Source organism: Ursus arctos, unplaced genomic scaffold, assembly GCF_023065955.2.
Source record: "Ursus arctos isolate Adak ecotype North America unplaced genomic scaffold, UrsArc2.0 scaffold_2, whole genome shotgun sequence".
NCBI lineage: Eukaryota > Metazoa > Chordata > Mammalia > Carnivora > Ursidae > Ursus > Ursus arctos.
In genome coordinates, this window is record NW_026622874.1 from 69,595,267 (window position 1) to 69,607,276 (window position 12,010).

Consider the following 12,010-nt stretch of genomic DNA (forward strand, 5'->3'; position numbering starts at 1 on the left):
TCCAGAGGGAACAGCATATGCAAAGGCCCAGAGGAAGGTGTCCAGGTAGAGGGAACAGCATATGCAAAGGCCCAGAGGAAGGTGTCCAGGTAGAGGGAACAGCATATGCAAAGGCCCAGAGGAAGGTGTCCAGGTAGAGGGAACAGCATATGCAAAGACCCAGAGGCACTTGCAGAGAAACTACTGACTGTGCCTACAGTCTGGCACATTTGGCAAGTCAACCTGGCCAAAGAGGTCTGCTCCTGTCCCACTTTAGCCCCCAAGGGGGTGCAGGTGTGGGATGTCATTTGCCTCCTGAGGCTGGGTCAGGATGCCGAGGGCTGTGAATGGGACCTGAGGGGCTCAGTGGGTGGGGCCAGTCCTTGCTGGCTCCATCCTTCATCCAGTACCTGTCCGCCAGAGCCAGGGCCTCGGGATCAGTTGGGGGGATCACGAAGCAGATGGCGGGGGCAGTCAGCTTGTTCCCTGCGCTGTCCGTGAGGTCCCAGCTCTCCCCATTGTTGCTCTGCAGGGTGTAGCTGTAGCCCCGTGAGATCAGACCCTGGCAGGGGCAGGCTGGTCAGAAGGCATGGAGGGACCTGCCCTGGCCAGTGACCAGGACCCCAGTTGCCATCTTCCCCTACGCCCCCCAAGCCTTAGCCCGTCTCTCTGACCCTCCCCAAGACATTTCACTATAGAGAGTAGGAAGGGTCCAGCTGCAAGGGGACTTGTTGGATCTGATGTCTCAACACCCACCTGGATTTCCCTTTGGGGGACTGCTCCCCCCCAACCAGTCCCTGACTGCTCAGGGTGGGCATGTGACTCAGGCCTGGCCAATGAGAATAGCATCTGGAGCCACCGGGACTGGTTTCATCAGGACACAGGACTCAGCTGGCAGAACAGAAGGTCAGGGTGGCTGGTAGGACACGGGCGGAGGGGGGTCACTGGGAGAGTGACCCCAACTGCAGAGATGGACAGAGGTTCCCTAAAAACATTGTGTGAGGCCCTGCATCCAGCCTTGTCACTCCTGAGACTCTTCAGTGATCTGAAAGGGGCAGATCTGGGGCACCTGGGCAGCCGCTCACCTGGTCACCCTCAAAGTCACAGAGTGCCTCCACAGGGATGGGCTTGAGCGGCGTCTCCCGGCGGTACTTGAGGGGCACAACCTGCTGCCCTCGCTTCTGCAAGCCCCGCACCACATGCTCATACTTGTCCAGAGCCTTCTCCTGGTCCTGAAGGTAGTAGGGGGAGGGCCAGGTGAGACCACCGCCCTCCCCAGGAGGGAGCTGCAGGGAGGGGCACAGAGAGGCCCTTGCCTGGCCCATCACTCACGTCCAGCTCCCGCAGCAGCAGCTCAAGCTGGTACTGGTCCTTGAAGTCAGGACTGTACTTGTGGTCCAGGTCCGAGTCCACCTTGCGCAACAGCTCCTGAGCATCCCGCACGTCTCTGTGGAACTAGGGGAGACCAGATGGCCCTGCTACGACAGGACCCCACCAGGACACCTAGGGCTAATCCTGGCTGGGGCCTCAAGCCCACCCCCAGGCCGGGCTGGGCACCCCCACTTGCCCTGAATCTACCCTCCCCGGCTGGCTTCTGGGGGCCTCTTGGGCTGGGTGCCTTCCCACCAGTCCACACGACGCCACCTTTAGGACACGGTAAGTGTTCATATGTACTGTTAAAGCTTTAGGTTCTTTTCTATTCCATTCCTCTTTTTGAGCTAGGGGCACCCTGACTTCACGCTACACTTTTCAAAGTCTTGATACACGGAACACAAGCCTCCCCACTTTGTTCTAGAAAGTTCTCTTGCCCCTTCTTTAGTCCATCATACTCTGAAATCACTCAGCTGTCCCCTGGGCTGTAACAGTGAACAGGACTCTGGTCCCTGTGGACCTCATAGCCCAGTGGGGTCCAGACACTGAACCAGAAGTTACGTGGGTGTCACCTGAGTTCCAGAGTCCCCAGTCCTAAGAATCAGGTGACCAGCCCTTGTTAAAAATACACATTCCTGTGGAAACCAGCTGGTGTCCACCAGCAAAGAATGGGTAAACACAGTGTGCTCTGTCCATACAATGGACTAGGATTCGGCCATAAAAGGGAAGGGAGTTCTGATTCATGCCCTGACATCGATGAACCTCAAAAACGTCAGGATCAAGAGAAGAAGCCAGACACCAAAGGCCACGTTAACCTGTGAGTGCACCTTCACAAATGTAGAGTAGGAAAATTTACAGAGACAGAAAGATAGGTTAGGGGTTACCAGGGGCTGGGGGAGGGAGGGAGAGGGAAGGGAGTGACTGTTTCTTGGGTGCAGAGTTCTTGTTTGGGGTGATAGAGAAGTTCAGAAAACTTCCCCAAGGTGAAGGCTGCACAACACCATGAATGTAATGAATGACACTGCATCATGCACTTAAAAATGGCTAAAAATGGCCAATTTCCTATTCTATATGTTTTACCAAAATGAAAACCCCACACTCCTTCCTGGGCCCCACACTGACCCATGAAATCAGGTTCTCCAGCCCTGGCCTCCAGGGAAGACAGACAAGGGCCTGGCAAGCTCGGGGGCACCCCCATGTAGGCCATCAAAAGCATGGGCACTGGGAGGCTGGGAAGGCAGCCCTGTGAGGCTCCTGGAGGAAGCCCTGAGTGCTTCCACCAGTGATGCACTGGGGCTGATGCGTACCTGGTGGTAGTCTTCCATGTACTTCAGGTGACTCTCCTCACAGATGAGCAGGTTCAGGTACTCCTTCCAATCTGCATGCACAGCCTCCATGTGCGCCTGCCGAGAGAAGCGGGGGGGGGGGGGGGTTGGTAAGCAGGTCACTGCTTGGCAGGTGTCTGGGATGCCCAGGGAGGAATGACAGGATTCTGGACCAGAGAATGGTGGGAGAAGGAGGACCTGGCATCTCTCTGAATGTGGCTCCCACAGAGGCAGCCACCTTCTTTCTGGGCATGGGAGGAGAAAAGGAACATGTTGAGGAGCAAAGCAGGATTACTATGTACGGGTACTTGGGCTGTGCACTGCACAAGGGACAAGCAGGGGCTGTCTCTCCCCAAAGTGGTGCTTTTAAAAATCCACACAAAGGCACTATAGAGGGTTGAATGGTATCCCTCCCCTCCCCAAATTCATGCCCACCCAGAAATCAGAATGTGACTTTATTTGGTAATAGGATCTTTGCAGATATAATTAAGGATGTCAAGATGAAATCATCCTAGATTTAGAGTGGGCCCTAAGGTCCAATGACTGATGTCCCTATAAGAAAAGGAGATGACATACAGAGAGACACACAGGGGAGAAGGTTATGTGAAGATGGAGGCAGAGATACGAGCGACGCAGCCCCAGGCCAAGGAAAACCACGGACTGCTGGCAACCACTAGACGCAAGGAGAGAGGCAAGGAAGGATTCTGTCCTAGAACTTTCAGAGGGAACAAGCCTGCCAACAAGCCTGGATTTCAAACTTCTGGCCTTCGGACTGTGAGAGAGTAAGTTTGTGCTGTTTAAAGCCACCAAGTTTGTGGCCATTGGTTACAGCAGCTCTAGGAAACTATTACAGGTACCGTATGGGCTTCAGAAGTCCAGGGGCCGAGGGCAGGACATGGCAAAGGATGAGATAAGAGGAGATAGCGTCAGAGAGGAGAGAAAGACAGCAAAATGGAGACACAGACAGACAGACACAGGACGCAGGACCCCCACCTTGGGGGCTGCCTGAGTCTCAGCGGCCCACAGCAGAGGCCACCCTGAAGCCACCCTGGTGGAGGCACCCGCCCCCAGGCACACCCACCTCAATGGAGTTCCTCCCAGGGTGCTCGGCGGCTAGCAGCTGGTCACCCTCGCTGTGCAGCTTGTTAATTCTCTCCTCTTTGGCTTCCAGGTTCCGGTTGATGAAATTCTGCAGAGGAGGCAGTGGAGGGGGCTCAGCGCCCAGCTGGCAGCCCTGTGCTCCCTGCCGGCCCCACTGGCCCCGCTGCCCCAGGCCCACCTCGTACTGGCGCCGGCGGCTGGGGTAGTCGAGGTTGCGATCACTCCAGTCGTACTGCATGCGGCCCTTGGCCTGCTGGTCCAGCCAGTACAGCTCGTTGGTGCAGCGCTGCATGTAATCCTGCAGTGTGCTCAGGTGCTGCTGCCGCACCTGCGATGCCGCCTTGGGGGGGGGAGGCAGGGGCGCAAGGACAGGGCTAAAGCCTCCCTCCATCCCTCCCCTCGGGCCCAGCTCTAGCCCGTGTGCGGACCAGCCCAGCTCCACACTTCCTGGCTGGACCCCCTTGGACAAGCCACCTGACCCTCCAAAGTGCATTCATTCATTCAGCAACCGTCCATGGCGCAGGAACTAAGTGCTGGGCTCCACTCCAGGCTCTGGGCACAGAGCAGTGAGCCCAACAGACAAAACCCGCATGGGACGGACTTTCTTGTGGAGCCCTGAGTTTCCTCATGAGCAAAACGGGGATGACAACAGCACTGAACTCATAGGATACCAAGACTGTCAAACGGGGCGCCTGGGGGGCTCAGTCAATGAAGCGTCTGCCTTCAGCTCAGGTCGTGATGCCGGGGTCCCGGGATCAAGCCCCGCATCGGGCTCCCTGCTCCGCGGAGAGCCTGCCTCTCCTTCTCCCCCTGCTACTTCCCCTGCCTGTGCTCTCTCTCTCTCTGTGTCAAATAAATAAATTAAATCTTAGAAAAAATTTTTAAAAAAAGACCGTCAAACAGTTGGTGCTCAATCAATGTGAGCAGCTACAACTTCCATTTTTGTCTTTATCATGATCCCCGTACAGAGGCTAGGAGCATGGTACATGTGAGAGGCACCGGGTGCCAGGCAGGGAGGAGCGGAAGGGAGCAGGGACACTCGCCTTTGCTCTACGAACAGAAACAGTAGCTAACAGATAGGCGGGGCCCGCGGCGTGCCCGGACTCTGCCGGGCACTTCTCCCGCGTCAGCGATCCTAGGAGACAAGGACTCAAAGCAGCTCCCCTGTACAGATCAGGAAACTGAGGGTCTCAGGGGCTAAGGAGCTCGCTCAGGGTCTCCCCACCACCGAGGGATGGAGGCATCTGGCTCCAAGCCTGTGCGTCCTCTCATCTGAGGCGTCTGAACCAGCTGCAGCAAGGAAGCATTTAGGCAGTACGACGCCCTTTTAAAAGGAACTCATTCCTTAAAGGTTTTGAAAAGGGAAAGAAAACTTGCTTATAAAGCACATGGCATCGTACCTGGCACACAGAAGGTGCTTAGCGAAGAAGTAAGAAGCAGACTGTAGGACGGGCTGTATCCAGGGGACCTATTAGGGTTTTCCACAAGCACAGAGCACACTGGGACGCCTCTCAAGGGGGGCTCGGGGTACGATCTCCTTCCCCCTCAACCCCTTTCATTCCATTTGAAATGTTCACTGCACACACTTTCTGTGCCCACATCCCTGGCTCCCCATCCCCTCCCGTCCCCTTCCCCGGTAGGGGGGGGAGGGGTGCTTCTCACCAGCAGTTTCTGGTACTTGGCCTGGAGTTCGCTGTTCTGCTCCTGCAGACAGAGCCAGGGGCACGGGGGGGGGGGGGGTCAAGGCGGGGCTGCAGGCTGCAGGCGTAAGCCCCCCTTCCCCCGGGGCCAGGCCCGCTCCACCACCATGCACACCTTGCCCCCATCCTTGGCCAGGTGGGGCCCAATGGCCTTGACCTCCTTGTGGAAGATATTGTGCTGCTCCACCTGGTGGTCCACCAGCGGCAGGTCCGTCCCGAAGCTCTGGCTGCTCAGTTTGTCCTGGGAGGGAGGGCGGGCAGAGAGATGACCCACAGAGAGCGGGCGAGGGCCTGGGACTCGCAGCCCACCCACCCCAAGAACCAAGGAGGGAGCCAAGGGTCGCGGGGAGAGACATGGGGCGTGACAGTCACCTTTACCACCGCACCTACACGTGTCATCTCACTGAATCCCACTGTAACCTCAGAGGCCCCCACAGTTGTCATTTCCATTTCACAGATGGGGAAACAGAGGCCAGGTCAGGGGAGTCGCTTGCCCAGGTCACACCACTAAGAGAGGACAGCTGGCTCCAGCAGCTGCCCTTCTCCATGGGGGAGACAGGCTGGTGAGGGCACAGGAAGGACACCTGGCCGCTCCTCCTAGCTTGCCGGGACCCCACCAACCAGGGCTGGAGAGCAATCCCAGGAGGGTCCCAGTCTCCACCACATCTGCTGGGTGACACTGGGCTAGGTGCTACACCTCTCTGAGCCTTGCTGGCCTCACTGACGCAGCCATCGGGAAGCATCAGGAACATGACCCTCCCTCCACGAGGCAGGACTGTGGTACCCATGCAATGGCGGGGTCCTCCCTGCACACGGCGGAAGCCGGGGCCGTACCAGCTTTTCATCCACCAGCGCTGCCCAGTTGACCTGCGGGTCTACCTCCTTCACCACCAGGTTGTAGATCTGCTTGTGTTTCCCACGGAGGCTGGTCACGCGCTCCTTCAGCTGACGGATGCTGAGCAGGGAGAGTGCCCGTCCTGATTAGCGGCGCCAGTTGGCAGGCCCACTGCCCACGCCCCTCCCCCAGGAGGGGCCTCCCACCCCAGACACTGGCCTGGGGCTTTCTGCTCAGGGGCCTGGAAGGACAGGGTGACCAGGCCTTCGGTTCCAGACAATCACTACCATCCCCCCTCATCCTTCCTTCACCTATGAATGTTTTCCCAGGGCCTACTGTGTGCCCAGAGCTGTAGAAGGTTCTGGAAGAAAAGGGCAGGTCCACTGCCCTCTGGAGCCCACCATCAAGCAGGAACCACAGGGGTGGCGTGGGCCATGATAGAAACAGTGCAAGGAGACATGGCGCACCCCGAGACCCTTGCCCCTGCCAGGATGGGGAGTGCAGAACTAAGTGGGAGGCATTTTGGGTGCCAGTTTATCCACATCTGAGCTGAGGGGAGAACCATGAGCACAGGAAGCTGGCTGGGAATCAGGGAGTGGGAGAGCGTGCCCTAGAGCTTGGAGGTCAGACAGCTCGACGATCAGGGACCTGTGGTCACACTATGACCAGCACAGGGGATGTCAGTGCTGAGCCTCAGTTTCCCTGACTATAAAATGGGTCGTCATAAGGATAACAGAGCATGTGGCGTGTGCGTAGCATCTAGTTAGCCCTCAATAAACCGTGAGTTGGGCTCTGGAACGCTGAGCGGTCTACAGCCCTCCTGCCCTGTCCCAGGAACCTGGAGCAGAGGGGACCTACTCCTCAGCAATCATGTCTCCTTGGGGATGCTTCATGTGCTTGGCAATGGCTGCGTCCGCCTCTAGCACATACAGCAGCTTCTCCGAGTCCGACACCTTCTGCAGGGTCACGTCCCGGTGCTCAGGCTGTTGGCCCTCCTGCAGCCGGGCCAGGTCCTGTGAGAGTCAAGAAAGAAAGGGGGGTGGGGGATGGGCACTCAACAGGCACTGCAGGGGTGGGAGGGGAGGGAGAGCGCCAGCAAGGGGCTCCCAGTCCCACCGAGCCTCTCCTCTGCCTCTCCACAAACAGCCCAAGTACCTACGTGTGGGGGCTCGGGGACACAGCTTCCAATGAAGAGGCATGACTCCGGCCAGTCCAGTCAGATAAACAGATAAACCTCACAAAGGTGCTTACAAGTTCACACAAGTCGTGTTTACCAAGGCAACACGCCAGAAGTGGAACAGGGACCTGCTTTAGATCTGGTGGTCAGGGAGCCCCTCTGGAGGCGGTGACACAAGCTAAGCACTAAGGATGAAAGGAAAGAGTGTTCTAGGCAGAGGAAACAGCCTGTGCAAAGGCCCTGAGGCAGGAAGGCAGGCTGGGGGAGGAAGTGGAAGAGGTGCAAGGCAACAAGGCCCCATCTGTCCTTAGAGGCAATGCCTCAGGGCTCTACAGGGCAAGGGCACGGCCGCGAGGACAGTCAGCAGTTGTGACAGGGCTGGTGGGAGCTGACGGTGGCTGATCTGGGGTGGCATCTGCAGAAACGGTGAGCGTCAACAGAGTGGGTGGATATTTGGGAGGCATGGTCGGTGTGGGTGATGAGCCCAGGGTCCCTGCTTGTTTAGGGAAGAACAATGAACTGGCAGTCAGGACAGCAGGTGTCTAAACACAGCCTGTTAGCTCACTCGGTCAACATTCCTAAAGCCCAGCCACACACCATGTGGGGCCCTGGAGACTCCAGGCCAGTGGGGGAGGTGAGGACAGGCCCGTGACTGGGCTGAAGACAGACCGTGGAAGTAACACGGGGAACTCGAGGAGCCAGTGCCCTCCCCCGCTGGGTCTCAGCGTCCCCATCGCTGCCATGGGAATAAGGAAGAGGTGCCCAAGTGACCCCAGGAATTTCTCAGCTGTGAGAAGACTGGAGCCGCTGACACACTGGGAGGGATGAGCCTTGAAAACCGCGAAGTGAGAGAAGCCAGAGGCCACGACGCATAGGGTCCCACCACATCCTAATCCGAGAGACAGGAAGTGGATGTGTGGTGGCCAGTGGCTCGGGTGGAATTGGACACAGTAAACGAGCACAAGGGTTCTTACTAGGGGATGAAAATGTTCAGAAACCCATTTATGGAAATGGCTGTGCCACTCGGCAAAGTCACTAAAAATCAGTGCATTGTGCACCAGCAGTGGGAGCCGCTTCTGATGTGTGAAATACACCTCAATAAACCTGTTACAAAAGCAAAAAGAAGTGAACGAGGTGATGTGCTTCCCGGTCCAGAGGAAAGAGCAGACTTCCCCTCGGAAGAAGAAAAGACGTTTGGCCCACCCGTGCCCGGCCAACTCCAGGGAGGCTGAGGGGCAAGCGGGGCCCAGCGCCCCAAGGGGCTTGGAGGTGAGGCCCAGGGGGGCTGCGCCACCTCCCCACCTCCGCGTGGGTCTGACCAGGGGGCGAAAAAACACACAAAACATCGTGGTTCTTGGCTTGGGTGGAACATTATCGCGCCGTCATTTCCAGCTGGTCTGCAGCTCTCTTGGGCAGTTACAGTGTCGAAGATTAATTTCGCAAAAGGCGGAAGTAAATTAATCATTACCTCCTTCATGCGAGCGCTGTGTGGGAACACAAGACCTCTTTAAACATGCCAGCCGAGATGAGAAAGAGAACACCTAGCTGAGAGACGCCGCGTTCAAGAGCTCACAGTCGGGCAAAATGGATCGACGGAGAGAGCGCTCAGCGCCGCGCTTACCTCGGGGGGATAAGGACTGGCAAGGTCACGAGCTAGCTTCCTGGGAAATGTTTTCTATCTTGACCTGAGCGGGGGGTTATGCAGGTACCTATGAATTCAAAGGCCCTTAAAACGTGGACACTTTCTGTATACCTTGCAGAATTTATACCTCAAGTAAAAGGTTTTTACGAGTCCAAACAAATCATAGGGACCGATGTAGCTAATACACGCCTGCTGCTCGGGGGATGAGGGATAGAGCAAACCCAGCAGCTCTTGCCAGTGGAGTCTGGGGGGAGGGACATGGGTGTTCTCTGTAGAATTCTTTCAACTTTTCTGCATGTTTAAAATTTTGGATAGACACAGGAGGTCATGTACTGTAAGATTCGGTTTATATGAAACATGCCGAAGTAAATTCACAGGCACAGAGAGCAGATTAGGGTTCCCGGGGGCTTCAGAGAGGGGGCGTGGGGAGGGACTGCTGTTGGGTACGGGGTTCCCTTTGGGGGAATAGAAAGCTCTTGGAACTAGAAGGAGGTGGTGGGTGCCCAACATGCGAACGGCCTACAGGCCAAGTGGTTAATCTTATGTTATGCGAATCTCGCTTCAATTTAAGAAAACAAAACATTCAAGAGAACTTTTGGGTAATAAAATGAATAGTGACGTTTTCTGAGAAATGAAAGGATGGAAGGGAAAAAAAGAAAGCAAAAGATTAGTCCATATGGTCCTCAAAGCACGGTTTCTATTTTCAGGTTTGTTCATCTGAAGTTAAAAAACAGTTCAAAATTATCCCCCAAGTACATCCTTGGTACTGTGAGTCATTACTCCAAGCAAATAAAAATGAAAGCCCGAGACCCTACTCTCTCTCACACACACACATGCACGCATGCATGCACGCACAGGAAAGGGCCAAACAGATACACCAGAATGCTAATAGCTGATCCATCCATCTGGTGGTGGAATTATACAGGATTTCAATTTGCTTTGTTTTACTTTGTTTATCAGTCCTGGAAGATTTGTAACAAACCCATATTACTTTTATTAGGACAAAAATGGACACACCCAAAAAGCTGTTTTCATTTAGGAAAGAAGAGAGCACGGCACCATGAGACGAGGGGAGTGAAAACTCAGGCAAGGAGCTGGAACAAGGCTGCGGCCTGAATGAGGGCCGAGCTGCAGGGCTGGCGGGGCACTGAGGCAGGTAGAGGCCGGCAGAAGGACAGGTGAGGGCAGGAAAGGAGCCGGGGGAGGGCCCCTGGCAGGGAACAGAGACCGCTCCACTCGCCTTTCCTGCTTTTTCCCACACCTCCATCCCTCACTCCCAGCTGTGCCATCCGCAGCCCATCCCGGCCCTCAGCGGTCTGGGCTGCCTGTGGACTGGCCCCCAGGCCGGCGGACACCAGCGTGGTCAGAGGGAGGGGCAGCCACGGCTGGGTCGCTCACGACCTGTCCACCTTCTGTCCCCCACTCCTCTGGACCCACCTCTTGATCACCTCCTGGGTAGGAATGCAGATGAAATACAGACCACCCTGTTAAGTGCAAATTTCAGATCAAAAGTGGATAACTTTGGAGTATAAGTCTATCCCAAACAGTACGTGGGATAAACGTCTATGGAAAAAAAATTATCTGTGTTCTGAAAGTCAAGTTTAACTGCATATCCTGTATTTTTATTTGCTAAATCTGGCAACCCCACCTCTACGATGCTTCTAGGGCTAGCTCTGTCATGGATGAGTCACCTCGTTCTCTCTGAACCTCAGTGTCTCCAGCTACAAACTGGGTATAAGCTCAAACGCACTGGGCTGGAGGAGGGTTCAAAGGGATGATCTGCCTGGCAGCTCACAGGTGTCCCGCGTGGTACAGATTCCTCAGGAGAACCTGCGGCTCAGAGCGGTCGTGAGCCCGTGCCGCAGAAGAGGAAAGGGAGGCACAGAGAAGAGGCACGATTTGCCTAGTTACTTTCTCTCCCTTCTCTGAAAAAGGAGGATCGCATGCATCTGAGGAACGGCCGGGGAAGTACAAGAAGAATGAGGATATCGATCATAATACCGAGCCTTACGATACACCTGCATCATCTCACTGAATCTTTACAGCAGCCCGGGAGACGGGGAGGATGGCTTTTACCCTGTCAGAGGGAATCACAGGCACAGAGAGGTGAGGTGACTTGCCTAAGGTCACACAGTAAGTGGCAAAGCTGGCATACTAAGCAGGGCCTGGTTCCTGAGACCTGTGGTTCTCCTCCAGATGGGGTCCATGAGCTGCAGGAACACAGCCCCCAGGGTGGGGGCTGATAGTAACAGCAATAATGAGGTTTCTCCATCTCAGCATTGCTGACATTTGGGGCTGGATCACTCGGGGCGGGGGGCATCCTACGTCCTGGAGGGTGTTTATCAGCATCCCTGGCCTCCACCCACTGGACACCCATCCACCCCACTACCCCAGTTGTGACGCCTAAAATGTCTCCAGATGCGGCCACGTGTTCCCCAGGAGGCAGAATCCTCCCTTTCCCAGTAAGAACGTTTGGGTTGGGCAAGACCCTGGTCCCGACCAGGGCCGGCAGCACAGGGGGGCACTCACGCTCTGCATCTTGGCCTCCGTGTCCACAATGTTCTTCTCCACCTGGTCGGCATTCTTCTGCAGCTGCTCGATCAGCTCAGACAGCTCCTTGTTAGAGATGCTGCAGGTAGAAAGCAGGGGGTGGGCTGGGGCCTGCAGGGCGGGCCGTGTCGCCAGCAGCCTCAGAGGCAGCCTGGCTGCCCACCCGTCTCCTGCCCCCGGCCTGGGGCAACATCACCAAAGTCACAGAAACAAGGCAGCTCGGGGCGAGAGTTTCTATTTTTCCATGTTGGCAGAACACCTTTACTATGTTCTTTTTTTCCCATATTTTTTATTGAGATATAATTCACATACCATAAAATTCACCCTTTT

At 55.9% G+C, this 12,010-nt stretch overlaps 1 protein-coding gene across 3 annotated transcripts in view; it reads right to left on the bottom strand.

The window, feature by feature from the left end:
* Positions 1 to 12,010, bottom strand: part of PPL (periplakin) — a 43,454-nt gene that overhangs the window by 10,997 nt on the left and 20,447 nt on the right. For all 3 annotated transcript variants that reach the window (XM_057315091.1, XM_026520377.4, XM_026520379.4), the window contains exons 2-12: positions 11,660 to 11,759; positions 7,170 to 7,324; positions 6,311 to 6,431; positions 5,592 to 5,717; positions 5,439 to 5,480; positions 3,955 to 4,116; positions 3,757 to 3,864; positions 2,658 to 2,753; positions 1,312 to 1,434; positions 1,065 to 1,211; positions 390 to 541 (exon numbers count right to left, since the gene is read on the bottom strand). In XM_057315091.1, coding sequence (XP_057171074.1) covers positions 390 to 541; positions 1,065 to 1,211; positions 1,312 to 1,434; positions 2,658 to 2,753; positions 3,757 to 3,864; positions 3,955 to 4,116; positions 5,439 to 5,480; positions 5,592 to 5,717; positions 6,311 to 6,431; positions 7,170 to 7,324; positions 11,660 to 11,759 — 1,332 coding nt within the window. The remainder of the gene's footprint in view (positions 1 to 389; positions 542 to 1,064; positions 1,212 to 1,311; positions 1,435 to 2,657; positions 2,754 to 3,756; positions 3,865 to 3,954; positions 4,117 to 5,438; positions 5,481 to 5,591; positions 5,718 to 6,310; positions 6,432 to 7,169; positions 7,325 to 11,659; positions 11,760 to 12,010) is intronic.